Source organism: Mastigoproctus giganteus, chromosome 1, assembly GCF_048544385.1.
Source record: "Mastigoproctus giganteus isolate SK-2022 chromosome 1, ASM4854438v1, whole genome shotgun sequence".
Classification (NCBI taxonomy): Eukaryota; Metazoa; Arthropoda; class Arachnida; order Uropygi; family Thelyphonidae; genus Mastigoproctus; species Mastigoproctus giganteus.
In genome coordinates, this window is record NC_143575.1 from 229,822,137 (window position 1) to 229,842,685 (window position 20,549).

The following is a 20,549-nucleotide window of genomic DNA, read 5'->3' on the forward strand; positions in this document are numbered from 1 at the left end:
TCAATTAGGTTACTAAACCTTAATTCCTACTATTATGAATATAATATTTTAGTTCCCCCACCCCTCCTTGGTCAACTTTTTGACTAAAGAGGAAGGGAAAAATACATTAGTCATAAATTGCTATACTAGAGCATTTAAAGAATTAGGTATAGTGGTCAACCCTATACTTATTCAAATTACAGAACTTAGTATACCTGCTAACATATTAACTTAAGCTGCATGCATTACAGAAAAATACAAACTACTATTATGTTCAATAACTATGTTTTGGTTAAAATCCTGCCTATCTCTTTTACCACACTGAAAAAAATAACAATAAAAATAAAATAAAGATGACCTACATTTGTGAAATAATATGTAATGCAGTAGTCTGACTAGTTAGTTCTAAATTTTAACAATATCCTTTAGCTAACAATAAAAACAATGCAAAATTGTTATTTTAAAATAAACAATTACTTTGGAGGGAAAAAATGCTATTACATTTACATGATTTAACATCACATCAAGAAAACACACCAAGTTCATCACAACTATCATATAACAACATGCCACCATATCACAAGTTTAAATCTTCTTATCCTAAAATTTGCTCAGATTGTGTTAGCAAAATTATTCTCACATGGATGAAATCCATTATTCCCCATTCCACTCTGAACTCTTGTTCTTTATCTAAACCAGTGCTGCTCAAATCTTTTATGCTGATGAAGGGCTGCACTGGAAGTTTTCTGAGACTGCAGGCTGGCTTAATATCATACTGTTTTGCTATGCAGGAGCAAATAAAAATGCATGGTGTCCTTAAAAAATAACTTAAACTTCAGCATTTAAGCTTAGTAAGAAAATATTTTTTAAAATTTATATTTAATTATGAATGTCAATAAAATAAAAAGAACTTTTACTATTTAAACATCTAGAAATAATCTCAAAGCACTTGCAGATGTGACACATGCATATCTAAACATTGAGGTACATACTTATATCTGAACAGCCCCGTAGCTAAATTATGTCATGCGAAGCTACAGTCCCATTTTTTTGTCATTAGGATGTCTATTTTTACTAGTGATCATTTTTAAATTTTTTTTTTTGTTGGCAGGTAAAATCGTGTTGAGGACAAGATATACTTTGAGTACCTCTATACACCTATACTTTGAATACCTCTGATTTAAACCATATTTTTTCAATAAATGTGCTACACGTGTTCTAAATAAAACTATAGCATATTGCAACTGGCTTGTATTCAAATCTATGGCTCCATTTTCTACCTGCAATAGGGCTCAAAACATTTGCAAATAAGTTATATAAATAAACCCAAACTTGATTTTGAAAAAGCTAAGAGTAAGAAACTTTACTCTTATGAAATGGTAGTCGAGCCTTCTGGTCTCTTGCCAAAGTTGCTACAACAAATTCTGTCCATCAGCACTGCTTCTCGGCCTTTTGGCTAAGATCAAAGTGCACTACTTTCACTGTTATTTCCAGATGATTCTACTGCATCTTCATCTAAAGATAATGACATTAGCATGGTACTTTTCTCTCTAATGCTTGCATCAATAATCTGAATAAATCTCTTTCTCCAATATGAAACATGCTTGATTTTCTGACAGAAAATAAAAAATTCTAATACCAAGAAGTCTCCAAATCGTGAAGACCTTTCTCTATCTACTCTTAAAATATGTACTTAAGAGTTTATTCCTGCTTAGTATCACCTTTTATTTACACTTTCATTTCATTTTAAAAATTAAAAATTCATTCACATGAAACCAATTCCTAAAAAAGATAAATGTCTCCAATCAAATTTTTTTTCCCTCAACACTTACCTCAACTCTTGGCAAAATAATTCAGAAATTGATCAAATGCCAACTTGTACAATGTCTTGAAACCTTCCATCTAATTAATGGTCATCAGGATGAATTCAAATATAATATCTTGACTTGTGTTACTCATCTTTGGACAAATTCTGTAGAAAAGTTTGGAAAAACTCAAGGAGTTTCCCTTGACATTTCTAAGGCTTCCAATCATATTTGGCATATGGTCTTCTAAGCAAGCTTCCACCTTATGGTCTTTCCATCTGATTATTACAACTGGATAGCGCGCGCGCGCGCGCTCTCTCTCTCTCTCTCTCTCTCTCTCTCTCTCTCTCTCTCTCTCTCTCTCTCTCTCCCCCCTACTCCTCAGAGTTGATAGAGTAAATGACTCTCTGTCTTTTAATTTCTCAACTAATGCAGAAATTCCCCAAGGGTGAAAGGGAAAAAAAGCCTTGGGGAATTTCTGCAATAGTTGGGAAGTTGGAAGACAGACTTTTCTCCTCTCCACTGGAGATCAGCATATAAGGAATGAATGGGTGGTGGATATTCAGTAAGTTGTAGCTCTTTGTGCAGCACATGGCTTATCAAATTTTAAAGTAGAATATAGCGTACTATTATAAACAGAACTATAGGACAGGGCTTAAAGTCAACAGAGGTAGGCCATTAATATAAAGGAGGAAAAGGAGAAAAGCTAGAGCAGTTTCTGTTTACATACCTTTTTGACAGATATTTTCACATGTATTTCCTGAAATTACAATCAACAGAAATCCAACAAGTTCCTTCACTTCAGTCTTCTGAACATCCACACATGATACCAATGGGTTCCAATACCTTTCAAGGGGTAGAATTTTTCTCAGCTTAGTCTGTGCTTGTTAACAGGAGAGACTGCTTCTACAGGGATGGGATACACTTAAATAGAAGGGGTGCAAGAATATTTGCTGATGCTATTGAGGCAGAGTTAGGTGGGTCGGAAAACTGCTAGCTTGGGGGAGGGGGGGGATACATGGACTAATAGATTAACAGTAGACACTGGCAGAGGTAAAAGTGATTCTCGCACTACTTCTATTGAAATGCAATTGAGCAGCAGCCTGGAAAGCAAGGCAATAGGGATTTCCAGGACTGCTGGGAGTCATAGTGGAACAAGTAAATACAAGGGCTGCATTAGGGTAACTAAGAGAAGAAACAGGTGCACACCAATGCTAGGAGTATAGTTAATAAATTCGATGAGCTTGAAGTGCTAGTCAAGACATCAAAGGCAGATATTGCACACAGACAAAAGCAGTGCAGAACTGGAATTTGGGGAGAACAATGTGTACAGAAAGGATAGACAGGATAGAAAGGGAGGAGGAGGAGGGGTTATGCTGTTAGTTAAGAAACACATAAAATCTAAGGAAGTGCATCCAATTGATGTTGGTCGACAATGCAATGTTGAGTCTGTTTGGTGTGACATAAGCACTGGGAAAGGAAAAATGAGAGTAGGTGTGCGTTATAGGCCAAATGAATCTGATGAGTATAATGAGCAATTGTGCAGAGAAATAGAGTGGGCCAGTAAATCAGAGTGTCTTATAATGGGGGATTCTAATTTCCGAGAGATTGACTGGAATTTGTGGGTTGGTCACTCACACACTAGCAAGGCTTTTGTGGATTTATTGGATGATTGTTTTCTACAGCAGCATTTTCGGGAGGCAACTAGAGGGAGTAATACTCTTGAACTGATTATCAGTAGTGATTCTTCATGCATCAAGAATCTGCAGATAAAGGAACCACTAGGTGGCAGTGATCACAGTGTGTCGAAGTGAGATTTACTCAAAGAGGTAACTACCATCAAGGGTAAAGAGAAGGGTTTTTGCTTTCGTAAAAGGTGACTACGGTGGTCTGAGACAGTATTTAAATTCTATACGGTGGGACCAACTGATAATGTTACCAACAGCAAATTCAAAATGGGAAGCATTCAAAGAATTAATCTTGGAAGCTACTAGGCTTTTCATACCAACTAAGAAATATTGTTCAAAATTTAGGCCTAAATGGAGGTCAGACGAACTAATTAGACATGTGACAGAGAAGAAAAATGCATGGGAAACATATAAATTAACATGTGACACAGAAGCCTATGATAGATATAAGCTGGTCTGTAACCAAGTTACAAAGGAGGTTAGGCAGGCGAAGGCAGATTACGAGAAATCTTTGGCAAAGGATGCAAAGAAAAACAGCCAATAGTTCTTTACTTATGTAAACTCTAGAAGGAAGGGGATGAATTAGATTGGTCCACTTGATATCCATGGTTCAACTGTTGATGATTCTACTAAGGTAGCTAACAAACTAAATGAATATTTTGCATCTACATTCACACATGAGGAGTTATTCAGGGAGGGGAATGCCAGAGGTGTATTCAACTCTGGCAGTAAGCTAGATAATCTTGTAATAACTGAGAGTAAAGTGGTGGAGAAATTGCTGAAGATAAACATATTTGTTGTTATTTGTTATTTAGTTTTTAGGAGCATTAGCAACTTAAGGCCATATTGCTCCGGGATATGCGGTGGTCATTCCCTGACCTTTCCGCATCCTCCGTATTTGGTGGTAAGATAAACATAAGAAAGGTACCTGGGGTGGATGGAATCAATCCAGTTATATTAAAGGAGACGGCAAAGGAAGTAAGCAAACCCTTAGCCATAATTATGAGAACTTCCCTGGACTCAGGGGAGGTACTCATGAACTGGAGATGTGCAAATGTGACCCCAATCCACAAAGGAGAATCAAAGCGAAACACAGGTAATTACAGACCTGTTAGTTTAACTTCTGTTCCTGGGAACTTAATGGAGGCACTGGTTAAAGAAGCATTGCAGGATCATCTAGAAAAGACTTCAGTTATAGCTCGGACACAGCAATGGTTTGTTAAGGGGAAGTCTTGTCTGACAAATATGATTGGATACTATGATATAGTCACAAAAGAACTGGATGCAAAGAATAACTTTGATATCATATATGCCCGGGATCCATAGCCAAGTGGGCAGGAGCGGGAGTGCGGTAGCACATGCTCTTTGAGTAGACTGGGGTTCAAGCCCCTGACTGCTGAATACGGTCGATCTGCCAACCTGCATTGGACCACAGTGACAGATTATGGTCCATTTCCCTCAGCATGAATTGTTGAGGAGGCTTCCATCCTGCAGTGGGTTGATAATGGCTGCACTTTACTTTTACTTTTTATTTGGATCTTAGAAAGGCCTTTGATACTGTTGCACAAGGAAGACTGCTGCACAAAGTAGAGCAGTGTGGCATTAGAGGCAAATTGCTGCTAGGGATAAAGGGATGGTTGAGTGGGAGAAGACAGTGTGGTAATCAATGGACACTGCTCTTCGTGGACTAATTTTATTAGTGGAGTCCCTCAGGGTTCAGTGTTGGGTTCATTGTTGTTTTCTGTATTTATAAATGATATTCATGATGGTATATCAGGCTAAATGTCCAAGTTTGCAGACGATACGAAGGTTTGCAGGGTTGTTAATGACACTAATGACACTATGCTTCTGCAACAGGATCTGGAAATGATGAGCAGATGGGCTGAGAGGTGGCAAATGAAGTTTAACATTGAGAAATGTAAAGTACTACATATGGGAAGCAGTAATCCCAGAGTAACATATCAACTCGGTGGTACCACACTGACAGTGGTAGAGAATGAAAAGGACCTGGGGGTAATTGTGCAGGCAGATATGAAGTTTTCTGAGCAGTGCAGATGATCTGCAAGAGTAGCTCATGGTGTCTTGTCAATGATATACAGGAATATTTCTAGCAGGGATAAAGAGGTGATTATCCCCTTGTATAAGGCAATGGTCAGGCCACACCTTGAGTACTGTATACAGGTCTGGAGGCCTCATTTTAAGAAGGATGTAGAGCTGTTGGAATGAGTACAGAGAAGGGCAACAAGATTAGTGAACGGAACAAAGGGTTGCTCTTATGAAGAAAGGCTTAAGTTTTGCAAATTACAGTGTCTGGAGACTAGGCACCTGCGAGGTGATCTGATTGAGGTGTATAAAGCCTTGAATGGTTTGAGCATGCTCAATGCTGATGGGATTCTTCTTGCTCAGAATAATCACCTGAGAGGGCATAAATTCAAATTGAGGATAGATAGTTGTAGGATAGATGTGCGGAAGTTTGCCTTTAGCCAGTGGGTGGTGGATTGCTGGAACAAACTTCCATCTGTCATTGTAGAAGTTGATAGCTTAAACAGATTCAAGGCAGAACTTGACAAACATTTGAAGCGAGGGGGATGGGTGAAATAAGGGATTTTTTTTGCTTTTTTTTGGCTGATGCTATATAAGCTTGCTTTCTTACATCATGTGCCCTTGCTAATGCTAAGTTCATGGTCATCACAAAAAATAAATAAATAAATAAATACTAAAAACTTAACAGTAAATTTATGGCAAAAAATGCTAACTCATTAAATATAGGCCCCACTTAAATATTGGTTTTTACTTACTTAAGAAACGACGACCATGCTTCATTACAATCTTTTCTAAGTTTTTCTCGGTGCTGTTGTAATTCTGAAAATAATTTTTCAACTTCTGGTGAACGAAACCGAGAGACTTGCTTGGTTCTGGAAGTCACAGAAACAAACTTGTAAATTCCACCTTGAGTTAATGTTCAACTTAAAAAGATTTTACTTTCACTATTGTATGCACAGTTACAAATTAGCAAGCACACTGCCTTCAGCATTTGCATCCATCTACACATAATCATTGAACTCCCAACAAATGTATTTTTATGAAAGTTTAATTTTGTCTTTGCTATTCCAAATGCCATTGAAAACTGAATAAACAGAAATCTAGCATTCTTCTTTTTTTTTTTTTTTTTTTTTACTATATATCCTGAATCATTTATTTTTTTATATTTAAATATGTTTTGGTTATATTCAACAGCTTTTGGTTAAATCTATTTAGGTAAAACACATACCTAGCTTTCTTTAATTATGGAAAATCCTTTGACACATTTTAAGATTACATCTATAATCTTAAAGTGCATGCATTGCGTTCATTATTTCATTAATTTAAATAACACTACCAAACAATTTTAAACTTTTTTTTTATAACATGAACGAAATCAAATGACAGTAGAAAGTTTGTAGCACGTCACATTTTCATGTTATGGCTTCATGCCCCTTTTTTTTTTTCCAAAAATTGTGAATTTTTACTTATCTAAATGTACTTGACTACTTTTCTTGTAAATTAATTGCTTGAAATAGAAATGACAACTAGTAAACATTCCAAATGGATAAAAAATAACATATTTAAACTTTATAAACACCTATTTGGATTTAAGTAAGCAATTAACTCACAAAAGTGGAAGCAAAAATAGGAAATTGCACTACTTAGTCCTTAGTAGTTATTTTTTCCTCTTATGAGCAGAATGGTCCTCCCTTATCGGAAACGAGCAATAGTCAACCATCACTGCTGGATCCCATCGTCCTTGACACCTCTGCTCCATTGTGTGGATATCTTGGTGGAATCATTCCTCCTGCTCTTCACTGACAGATCCCAAGTTGTCCAGAAAGAAGTCCAAGTTTAAATGTAGGAAATGTATTTTCAGCGACATTCAGCATCCTAACTTTTGATAGTTATGCAACAATTCTTCTATCAGCTCTTTATAGTTCTCTACTTTTTTTTATTCCCTAAAAACCTGCTAAAAACAGCTCTGAAGGATTTCCATGCAGCTAATTCAGTGGCATTAAGTTTAGTTTCAAAGATTTTATCCTTTAAAAGAAGTCTAATTTGTGGGCCTACGAATATACCCTCCTTCAACTTTGCATCACTAATTTTTGGAAACTGGCTTTTTAAGTACTTGAAACCACTATTTTTGCCCAGAGCTTTTCAAAATTTTTCACGAGACCCAACTTAATGTGCAAAGGCAGGAGAAGCACCACATCAAGTTTCACTAAAGGTGCATTTGATGTTGAGTTTCCCAGAAACATATTCTTCTGTGATTATATTCTTTCAAAATATAATGCTGTTCTACTGCTCAACTATCCCATAAACACAAGGAACAACAAAACTTAGTAAAACCACCCTGTAGTCCAAGCAACAAAGCAATTACTTTTAAATCACCACAGATTTTCCAACAATATTTCTTATAGCTTAAGGCATTTAATAGCAATGACATGCCATCATAGGTTTCTTTCATAGCCACTGAGACCAGCATAGCAAAACTGCTTTTAAATTGGTTTTAGAAGAATTGATGAATAATCTCCATTCTTCGGGATTATGTTCAAACCCTAGTTCATCCATCAACCCATTTACATCTTTGCAGACACAAAGAGAACCTTCCATTTGATAATAACCCGCAAACTTTTCATTTCAGTTCTAAAGACAGAAATCCTTGTGGTTTTTGCCAGCAAATTCCACTGTTGCAATCAAGATCCTAACAGTCAGGCTGTTGCTTTGAAAGATTTAAATCCGTAACCAAATCATTAAGTTCACTTTGCTCAATCAACTCCTTAAATGCCAATCTCCAGGTAATTCTCCAGTGGGCAAAGAAACTTTTTACTGTCATATTCTTACTCAGCACATAGAAATTAACAAAAAATACTTACTTTTGTCCATGTTAGCAAAACCTTGTTGACCAGTGTAATATTCATTAATTCACAATAACAGAAAGCAGCACCAAACTAATGATATATATAAATATGTTGACATTTTCTTCAGTGGACATGTCAGTTCCATATTCTAAAGTAATTGCATGTAATTACATTTTTACCTATTGATAACTACTCAGTTTTTCCAACTCTTTACTAATTATAAAGAAATGAAGTCGGCAAGTAAAAATAAAGCCTCAACTTTTAACACTGAAAGCATAGCATATTCACATTTAGTTAGATTGCCCGAACACGGGCATGTATTTACACAAATATATATTCAGAAAATATTTTGTCACAAAATAGATATATGATCTGCACTTCTTCATATTTATTATTGTCTTAAAAATTACTGTCATATTTATTCAAATCAATAAATGAAATACCTGTACCATATCATAGAGAGAATTATTGGAAAGCATGTGAGAAAGTGCATATAAAAATGAAATCAAAAAGAGAAAAGCAGATTCAGATTAATAACACAAAGTTTGTTTGACTGTATAAATGCCTGAACAACAACAAGCAAAACCATTTTAAGTGGCAAGCTTTTATTTGCTTGAATTAAAGTTATTGTTTCAAAAGAATTCAGAGAGTATAAAAAATAAGTCTAGTCATCAAGTCTTGCATTAATATTATGCCACGCAAAATTACCTACTGTTTGGTTTTTTTTTTTTTTTTTGGTTTTTTTTTATGAAAACCACAAACACTAGAGATATTAGAACCTATAGTACTTAGAACTATGCTTGGGTTGGAGGTTGAGAAGACGAAAGAAGATATTTGTTGACATTAGACTTGAACTTCTGCACACTGTAATTTTCAGGAAATGCATATAAAGGAAGGTTGTTCCAGAAAACAGCAGTTGAATGAATAAACAAGGAAAATGAAAAGTTGGTTCTGTGAGTTTGAAGTTTTTTTTTTTTTTTATGAAAACCCCAAACTCGAAAGGTATCAAAACCTATAGTACTTAGTGCCGTGCATGGGTTAAAGGGGAAGTATGGGGGAGGGGGATGGACAGTAAATGGATGTTGGCTGGTGGCGGTGGCACCTGTTCGGACTGTTTTGAAAGAGAGAGCGGGAATTATAGAAGCCAATTCAGAAGAACGGTGCCCATGGAATTAAAGGCATGCAGCAGAAACAGTACGTCTATGAGACAGCGAGCGAAGAGACACTGTTAGAGATGAGTCATTAATTAACCTAACTGCCATCTTCCAAATAAAATCTAGAAGCCTGAGAGAGGTTTTGGGGGCACCGCCAAAGATGTGGGAACAATATTCCATGGCAGGGCAGATTTGCGATTTATACAGAGTGAGCAGCTGTTTGGAAGAAAAGTAACGCCGAAAGTTTTTTAGATGCAGAGGAAGCAATATTTGTAATGTGCTTGTGCCAAGAGAGAGAGAGTAGAAGTCAGGATAATCCACAAAAGAGATATATCAAATTGCCTAGAAATTGGAATGTCACCAAAGGTAAGCACAGGAGTAGAAGAATCCTTTTTGCGAGATATAAGACAAGACTGAGTTTTAAAAGGATTGAAATTAACTAAGTTGTCTTAGCAAAAAAGAATTGGTAGCGGATATTCGAGAAGTTGAAGCAGATTGAGCAGGGCAAGGTCTCTCAAAATGAAAAGTGGAATGCAACATGCTCTCAATGGCAAAACTATGGATAGGATTTCCAGTCAATGGAAGAAGGTCATTAATATACAAGAGGAAAAAAGTGGGTGAAAGAACTGAATCTTGGGGTACACCAGCATTAGTGGAGAAGTTAGAAGACAAAAAGCTATCTACGATCACCCTCAGTGAGCGATCAGAGAGAAAACTGGATAACCAATTACAAAAAACAGTTGGCAAACCATAAGATGGAAGCTTGTTTACAAGACCTATATGCCAAACATGATCGAAAGCCTTAGAGATGTCAAGAGCAACTGCTTGTGTTTCTCCAAACTTTTCCATTGAATTTGTCCATAAACAGGTAACATAACTCAGAATATCACCAGTGGATCGACACTGACGGAATCCATACTGGCGATCGTTGATCAGAAAAAAGTTTTCTAGGTAGGTAGTTTAAGAGATGGCAGTTAACAGATTTCTTCATTACTTTAGAAAGAGTAGAAGTAATTGAAATGGGACGATAATTGGATGGGAGGGATTTGTCATCCTTTTTAGGAACTGGCTGGATATGAGCAAATTTCCAAGCAGAAGGAAAAACACCTTTGGAATAAGAAAGTGAAAAAATGTGGCAAAGAACAGGAGTAAGTTCAGGAGCACAGGTTTTGAGAACAAGTGGAGACATACCATTGAGACCTGGAGCTTTCTTACCATCAAGATTCATCAAAATCCTTCTGACGGAAGACCACAGGAGGCATTGAATGGAGTGTGTTGGGAATGGTGGAAGGTGTTTTACCAAGATCATTAATACATGAGTTGGAAGGAAAATGGGATGCTAGCAGGTCAGTTTTATCCTTGGCTGAAGTGACAACAGAACCATCTGGTTTTGACAGAGGTGGAAGCAGAAATGGGCAAAAGCTGCGGCAATAGCTTTGGCAAGAGACCAGAATGGGATGCTCGGCCACCATTAGGGCAAAAAGCAAGTTTTCTACTCTTAGCCTATTCAAAATCTAGTTTGGACTGATTAATAAACTGCTTTACATTTATTATGAGCTTTGGTGTAGGCAGAAAATGAAACTGAAGAATTGGAAACAAATCAATTACGAGATGCAACGTTCTTCTCTTTAACAGCCTTAGCACATTTATTGTAAAACCAAGGTTTAGATAAAGGATGAGATTTTAAAGTGGAGTGTGGAATAAAGGATTCCATTCCTACAAGAATAATTTCACTGACAAGATCTGAGCAAACATTGACATCAGAAGTTTTTAAACAGTAGTCCGACCAAGGAAAAGAAGAAAAGAAATCTCGCAGGTCATCCCATTTTGCATTCTTGTAATGCCAAACAATACGAGGTTGGGAATAGCCATGAGATAAAGGCTCCATTGCAGAAGAGAATCGCCAAGTTGTGATCTGAGGTGCCTAAAGGACCACTCACTTCGACCGTGTACTTGTGAGAAAAAGATCAAGCATGTTGGCTGTATGGTTAGGATTGTCTGGTATTCTTGTAGGTAAATGAACAATCTGTGCAAGGTCAAGTAATTGCAAAAGCCTCAGCATCTCAACCAGCTGGGTCAGTGTGACTAGAAAACGGAAGCCAGCTGGAGTTGTGAACATTAAAATCACCAAGGAAAATTACCTCATGTTAGGAAAGTTGGACTGGTGAAAGTCAAGTTGCAAAGAGAGGAAGTCAAAGAGCTCCAAGTGATTAGTGGAATTGGAAGAACGGTAGAGACAATACATGAATTTGACAGAATGAAATAGAGAGATTTTAAGCCAGAGAAGATGGAAAAGAGGAGATTCTAAATTACCAAGTCTCTGACAGGGAATATTGGAATGGACATATGCACAAGTACCACCTTTGGGGAGAAAGGAATCATACAGTGAATAATTTGTACAACTGAGATGAGCAGTACTTGACTCAACCGATAACTGAGATTCTGTCAGAAAAAGTACACGGGGTTTGGCAGATTGCAAGTGGAAATGGACATCGCTGAGATTAGAATTGAGACCATGTATATTTGTGAAATGAACTAGGAAGTGTTTGGGAGGTTTAGATCTTTTCGCAGATAAGCTTACTCTATTAGTTTGACAATTCATGGTGTATTCAGTAGTAAGAAAAAGTTGGGGGGGGGGGCATGCTGTATGAACTAATGAAATTTTTGGATATGGCATACACATGGTAAGAATATACTCAGATACTTGAAATAACGTGGCCTCGACAATGGTCCCCACATACACACTAATTGGACTCCCTCCAATCACTATCTGGCAGAGTAGAGGTAGCAAGATTATACACTAGCTGTTCTGGAAGCCTCCTAAAGAGTTACCAATAGGTTCGGTCCAGTGTACTAACTAGCGGCCGGCCTGCGAACACCATTTTAGAGCTGTACCCTCAAAATGTAAGGAAGATTGGCTCTCGCCATGATGTTCATCATAACCTCAAAGGTCATCAGTCATACTGCGTGATGGAAGAGATGGGGAATGGTTGACCGGAACTTAGCTCTGGAGACTAAACATGGGTTCCACCACTTCAAGTCTTCAATAAGCAAAGTGGTGGTATTGCACCGGTTGATGAGAGTCATCTACCACCTAGTTAGTTATCTTCAGTATGACATGCTTTCATTAATAAAAAATCAAAATGAATAAACAGTAAAAAAGAAAACTTCCAACAATCATTTAGAATAACTCACCACAAGTTGTCTCAGTACTGTTTCTGCTTCTTAAGTAGATGTATGTTGCTATTTATCTGATAAACACATCACACCAAGGTATGGATGGTATGGATGGTGACCCTGGCATCCATACCGAGGTAACTCCTGGCACCTTGGTTCACAATATGAGATTGATGCATTTTCTAATAAACTTAGTTTACTCTCTGCTACATACACAACTGAGGCTTCTGCCAACTCATGTATAGTAATGTTTTACAGTTCATATTAGGTATAATATAGTTTATATATAACAACAGAGTTTACAGCAAGCACAATTCACAAGTTTACACAAACAAAGTTTTCATAAATGAATTAGTATATATATATATTCTAGGTTGTGCAACCATGGTCTACATCAAGATCAAAATTAGCATTATTCCAGAGTTTCATTAATGACAATCAAATTTCAGCAGTCTTCAGCATCCATGGCTGAAGTTAACTTAGGTGAATGACAAATATTCATAAAGGCATTTGATTGCAGAGATGGGAAGGTCACAATCCTACTGTATAATCCAACTGTAAGACTGCATTTTGCATATTGTGTCCAAATATGGAGACCACAACTAAAAAAAGATATGAGTTTCCTGAAAAGGTTGAAACATGGCAAATGCACAAATAAGCGGGCTACAAGAATTTTGTAAATAGGTACCTTAGAAAGATATGATTCAGGTCTATAAGGTTCTGAGAAGGGGACAAGTAAAATGAATGAAGGTGAAATTTTAATGGTTATTAATGATACTAGAACTAGAGGCCATAAATTCAAATTACACGAGAAAAGGTAGACATTGCCAGCAAGTTATTAATTACTGAAGTGAGTAACCTGCAAAAATTACTGAGATTAACAGCTTGAGGAAATTCAAAAGTCAGCTGGAGCAGTATCTATATAAAGGGTGAAACAGTTTTTTTTTTCTCTCTCTCTCTGATGATGGCATAGCAGAAAGTCAGGCTTCCTTGCACTCTGTTGCCAATACTAAGTTTTCATTTAGCCAATAAGTTGCTAATCACTGGAATAAGTTGCCACCATGAGTGACAACTTATTCCAGTGATTTGGTTTACAGCTCAACCAGTACTTACAAGATAAGAGAATCACATAGGTAGTTTTCTAGCCAGTGCAGCAAAAGTCTGGCTTTCTTGCTCCATATGGCCAATAATAATATTAATACTAAAAACACTTAAAAAACTAACTTACCCATTTATCTTCAGCCAATCATTAGGTACAAGAGACAAAGAATCATTGCGAACTTCAATCAAATACTGAAATGATTTTATAAATGGCATTTAAATAAAAAGGTCTACCTATAAACAGTCAGTTAAGCTCAAATTATATGGATGTTAGCAGTGGACCTAAAAATTATTGAAGGATAAGTTATTATGGAAGTAAAGATCATAATTTTACACAGATTAGAAACACACAGTAAAATTCTAACCAACATACAGGTATTCAAGAGTACTAATAGCAATTATTAGTATTCTTGTTACAATTATTAGCAAATACAAAACTGTTTGGTAAAATATCCTTTCCTAAATATTTGATCTAATACGCCCTGAACTGTAGAGCTCAATTAGACATTATTTTTGATATTAAATCAACTTCTGATAACATCTCAATTCCAAACTGCTATACATCTTGAAAAAAATTCTTAAAAACATAAAATCAAATAATTTGATTATTAGATATAGTTAGCTGTACTGAATATCATATATAATTAAACATACTGTCCACAATTTAGACAAAGATTCCAAAAACCATGCAAATATTCTATGCAAGGAGGAGTGCACCTGAGGGTGGGATAATGTCAGCCACCCTTTCTCAGTTATCCTAAAACTATCCTTAGCAATGAACCCAAATTTCAGCTCTTATGCTAAACCCTAAACAGAGTAAATCAATCAATAAAGAAACCTGTATATATTTTCAACAGCTAATAAACTATCAACAGATAGCTGGACTTCAACTAAATACCAAGTCAGCCTGCATGACAATCATGAAGAGGAAATTCAAAGACAACGTCCAGATTAATACTGATGGTGAAAGCATCTGGAAAGTTTCATTCCATATGGACCTAAGGGTAACCTAGGGTTCAATGGAATGAAACTTGTTGCTGTTGTTGTTTTCATCCATTCAGTCACAGCCGACTTTCAGAGACTTTATGGGCAAGCTGCCTCCATGCTGTCCAGTCTTCAACAGCTTCTTCCAAGTCCTTCATGCAAGTGTTGCTCTTGATTGTGTCAAGCCAACAAGTTCTTTGCCAACCTCTTCTCCTTGTTCCACTGACCTTTCCTAGCATTATCAATTTATTCTTGAGCTCATTCATAAAGTTCATAAACCTAGAATAAAAACCTAAATTTCAAAGAATACTACCTAAAGGCCAAGAATAAGACCTATGATGCATTCTGGACAGCTATCTGCCTTGACACAGCATTTGCAGCCACATTATTAAACTGATCAGATAATACAATAAGATTTATCTTACAATTACTCTGTTTCTGAAATCTAGTCCTCTGAACCTGCCTCCTACAGCAACAAATTTCTAACAATAGATGTTGACTACTGTGATGGCTGAAACATTTGGGAAGGGAACTCATTTACCAGATGCAATATATACACTGCATCTGTCAGGGTAGTCTAATTTTTTATTAGTTTTTTTTGTTTGTTTATTTTTTGCTGGTACCTCTGGTTTCTGGCCATTTTAGTGTTATGTAATATCACAGTGCACCACAGTGAGGTGCACTATGATGTGTTCAGGAGCTGGCCTAGATAATATAAAACACAAAAAAAGAGGTGCATGTGGAGTTAACTGCCCTTGAAAATGAGTCACTAAATATAAAAGAGTCTGTCCAGAAAATCAAATAATCTGATTATTAGATATAGTTAGCTGTACTGAATATCAGATATATTAGATATAATTAACTGTCCACAATTTATATACAAATTCGCTTTCCAGATATGCTTTCAAGGACAGCAACAAAAAGGAGTGTTAACAACACAGTTATGAAGTCATGCAATAGCACTCAGTTAACAATGGGCCATGAATTTTTAATGATGGTGTCTGGATTTAAACAAAATGTTTAACAGAAAACATGTACACAGTACTACTGGAATATGGCTAAAGAGTAAGTGTTCATGGCTTTTGTAAACATCTGTTAGAGACACTATGAATTATACAATGGCTGTGTAATTAAAAGATTTCACAGTAGTGATAAAATGTTTTACCAGAACAGCTGCCTATTAGCAGCATTAAAATATTTTCACTGAATGAAAGAGTTATAAAGAGGTCTGATCTATAAATGGCATCAATGAAAAGTGAAATCCAAGTAAAAAGGATATGAGTGTGAACAGAAATCTATTCCAAAAATACAATTGTAGTAACAAAAAAGGATGTACAAGGAATCAGCAGCAATGCATGGTATTACTTAGCTAGCCAAATTCCATACTTTAAAAGGACATGAGCAAAACGCTATTATCTGCATAACATTAGAATGCTCGGTAAACTTCTCACATCACATAATGGTGCAACTTATTGAGCAAACAGAAGTTGACAATGGATGGTTATGAAACATTTTATGGAGTCGATTTGGGTAAAATAATAATTTTATTATTAAATAAAAGCCTAATAATAATATAATAAAATAATAACTGCAAAACACAGAGTGATTATAATTCATATTTGGCAGACACTATGGAGATAATACAGAAAATTAAAAAAACATATATACATATATTTACAGGTGACCCCTGCTTAACGCTGATAATTCGTTCCGTAAAAACAGAGCGCTAAGTGAATCTGCGCTAAGCGAGCACCGCATTCCCATAAGGTAACATATGTATTTGTGAGTTGCGGTTGGGCCATTGGATATTTCCTAATCAATAATAAATGGTAGTGAAAAGATGCACAAATGTCGGTCAAAATATTTAATATTCAAATATTTGTACATATAAAATATTCTGCATTACATACGTATATAATTATGTAACTACTAACGTATAAAAATTAAACTTAAAATTCCAATTAAAATCATGAATTTAATTGATAAATTTAATCATGAAAAATGCTTCGATTTTGGGTTGAACTTTGGCCCTCTTCCAAATACAGTAATACCCCGACTTATGCTACCCCGACTTACGCGAACTCGGAGTTACGCGGTTCTTGATTTTTTCGTTTGGCAACGCTGCCGCCCACTATCTTCAAGGTCGTTTTTCATATGTTATCGATATACGGTGCGTTGGCGGAGAATGAGAGCGAAAGATGAACAAAATTCAACTTTGCTGCTTTTATGTTTTTTATATCAGTGAAGGGGAAACTCATTTCACCATAATAACGTAAAAACCAACACAATTCCAGCTATCGGTATAATTGCAAATGCAATTAGATCGAGTTTACTACCAGTTTATAACAGATTTCACTACCAGAAACGCAACTGGATTTTTATTATTTTATGGTAGTAACCCCTAGAAATGTGAGGTTTTAAGTGTATCTCTGCCTTTATGGTGTTGTTTATTCAGTTGCTACATGTGCGCAGCTTTGTTTATGCGTATCAAGCGTGCCTCCTCGTTTTGTAATTGTGCTTTATTCCCTAAAAATGAGTAAAATACTTAATTAAAAGGTGTGAAAAGGAAGCGTCCTGGTGAAGACACTGCAGATTCAGAAAGAAAAAGAAAAGCAATTATCGATAAACAGAGGCGGACTGGATCAAAAATTCTTACCCGGGAAAATTTATAGTGGCCTCATACTATGGTTTATGGCCAAAATCACACTGGCCCACCGGGGGTTTCCCCGGTAAGGCTTATGGCCAGTCCGCCTCTGTTGATAGAGAAAAAATATGAAATTGTGAAACGCTTTGAGCGAAATGAAAGACCATGTGATATTGCACGTGCTACAGGCCTAAATGAAGCAACGGCGAAAAGCGCATGACAATTGCAAACTTGACAGGTTGAAAATTGAAAAGGGCTCAATTGTAAAGGGCTTAATTTTAGAAAACATAGACTCCAACGAAGAACGCGTTATAGCTACAAAGTAAGGAATAAAAAAATTATTAGCTTGCTACGAAGAAATTCTGCGTGAAAAAAAGAAGGCGCTGTGTCGTCAGACGAATTTGTTAGATTTTATGAAGCCATCGACATCGAAATAACTTTTTTACATAAGTCATTTGTTTTTTTAATACATATTTTGTATTAATATGTATAAAGAACTGCAATTTTATTAATATTTTTCTTCTAAACTAGTGTTTTTGTTAGTCCTTGGTCCCAATTAAGCAAAATTTATATGTATTTATATGCAAAGTTGTACCCCGACTTACGCGAATTTGACTTACGCGATTTTCGTCGGACCCACCTATCGCGTAACTTCGGGGTATTACTGTAAACTAAAAGGGATATTAATTTTAAATCCCCCGCAGCGTTACCACCCAATAATGAAGTCAACCGATCCTTCGCGTCTTTGAAACCTGGCATGTTTTTTTCCTTCTTTCAATATGAAACTTCTTTTAGGCATTCGTTTCCACAAAAGTCCTGCTTAATCTGTTAAAAACTTGTTGAGAAGTATAACACACAATACCCCTCTTCAATAATTTTAACAAGTTATTTTTTGAAAGTTTCGGCTCCTTGATCTGCCCTTGCGGCTTCTCCCTGGATTTTAAATCTATTCAACCAGCTCTTACTAGTTTTAAATGGTTCCACATTTTTTTTTTTTTTTTTTTTTTTTAGGTGAGTTTTCTTCAGATCACTATATTGGCTAATCTCTCCCTCTCTTTTTTTATAATATTTAACTTAACTGAATTCTGCATTGGATATTATCTTCAATAAAATTAGTTAGTCTTTCCATTTCAATCCTAACAGCTGGCCTAGCCCTAGTTGCTTGCTGTGGAACAGCTATCTTTCCCGCTGCTAAAATTAATTCTTTATTTTGTTTTATAATTGGCCTTATACAGTTAAACTTGCAAGTCCTAAATTATGGCACACATCCGCTTGTCTTTGACCGGAATCGATTCGCTTCAAAATGTCTAATTTAATTTTCAAATTCAGTCTTTTTCTTACATTTATAGTCTTCGTACTGCATCCAGACGTTGTTGCTTTTTCATTCTTATCAGCCATTATTAACTCTTCGAAAATGGAACTGCATTGGTTGCATTAATTGTGATACAATGTTCAAGTAAACTGTCCATTTCGCACCATGTCTAATACTGTACTGAGTGATGACTAGACTTCGAATAAATGCATATAACGCAAATATTACAAGCAATAAACTTGATCATTTTTTAAAATGTTGATCTCGTAACTACGTAACAAGTGACTGTACTGCAATAAATTAGCGTGCGAGAAAATTTCACTGAGCGTGGGAAAATTTCTCAAGTCGGCGTGGGAAACATTTTAATGCTGTTTTGCTATTCATTTTTAAGCTATCGACTCCATAAATAAAACGATTTCGTTAAATATGCCAAAAATGAAATCTGTAAATGAGCGTTATAGTGATCTGTGACAGCGTTATAGTCAAATACGGGTTATAATATATGAACAGCGTTATAGCGAATCAGCGTAAATTGAACCGCGTTATAACGGGGGCCTGCTGTACTTATAAAATTCATCAACTATTAAATATACACCGCATGGTTAACTGCTTAAAAATAAGTCACATATTGGGTATAAAACTGCAGGGAAACAATACAGCAAAAAGAGGGCATGAAAAAGGCATTAGCATTAGTAAAGTCATGTGATGCAAGAAAGCAAGCTTATACCCCATCAGCCAAAAAAAAAAAAAAAAAAAAAAAAAAAATTTCACACATCCATTTGCTCTAAAATTTTGTCCAGTTCTTCCTTGAATTTCTCTAAGCTATCAACTTCCACAACAACAGATGGAAGTTTGTTCCAGCAATCAACAACCTGCTGGCTAAAGGCAAATTTTCACACATCTATTCTACAACTGACTTTCTTCAATTCGAATTTATGCCCTTCAGGTTGATAATCTGAGCAAGAGGAAGAATCACATCAGCATTGAGCCTGCTCAATCCATTCAAGGCCTTATACACCTCAATCAGATCACCTAGTAAGTGCATAGTCTCCAGATGCTGCAATTTGCAGAACTTAAGCCTTCCTTAGTAAGAGGACCACTTTGTTTCCCTCATCAATCTTGTTGCCCTTCTCTGTACTTATTCTAGAAACTCTATATCCTTCGTAAAATTAGGCCTCCAGACCTGTATGCAGTACTCAAGGCGTGGCCCAACCATAGCCTTATATAAAGGGACAAGCCCCCATGACCTGCTCTGGCAGCCTGTTTGCACTGCTCAGAAAACTTCATATCTGATTGCACAATTACTCCCAGGTCTTTTTCATTCTCTACTACCTTGAGTGTAATACCGCACAATTGGTATGTTTCTCTGGAGTTACTGCAGACTCTCGATTAACCGGGAAGCGGATTAACTGGAAAACTTCAAGACTCCAAATTAAAAAAAAAAAAATCAACCAGAAATCAAAAAAATTCAAGTAATAACTAGAACAGGTATAAACAGATATTTTGCAAATCGTAAATAAGTGACAAACGGCATTATAAGTCGTCATTAGAAGATTAGTATACCTATTGTCTTATAATCCCCGCTGTCTTCACACCCGCTGCTCAAAAAAAAAAAAAAAAAAAAAAAAAAAGAGACCAAATCTTTAGTTTGTTTTAGTGCGTCACGTCGATTGTTGTGTTCCATTGCAGCACAAAAGGCCAAATTTTGTTTCATTATTTACTTCAGGGATGTCGGAATTTTTTTTATAGTATTTTTTTTTTTTTTTTTTGTTTAGAAATCGTGAAAATGATGGGTAAACACAAAATTGTTGCGTTT

General features: G+C 36.1%; 1 protein-coding gene across 1 annotated transcript in view; it reads right to left on the minus strand.

Annotated features, from left to right (window-relative positions):
• Positions 1-20,549, minus strand: part of LOC150091578 (DNA mismatch repair protein Msh3-like) — a 274,897-nt gene that overhangs the window by 147,988 nt on the left and 106,360 nt on the right. The window contains exons 12-13 of the mRNA XM_090369011.1: positions 13,921-13,985; positions 6,271-6,387 (exon numbers count right to left, since the gene is read on the minus strand). Coding sequence (XP_090225137.1) covers positions 6,271-6,387; positions 13,921-13,985 — 182 coding nt within the window. The remainder of the gene's footprint in view (positions 1-6,270; positions 6,388-13,920; positions 13,986-20,549) is intronic.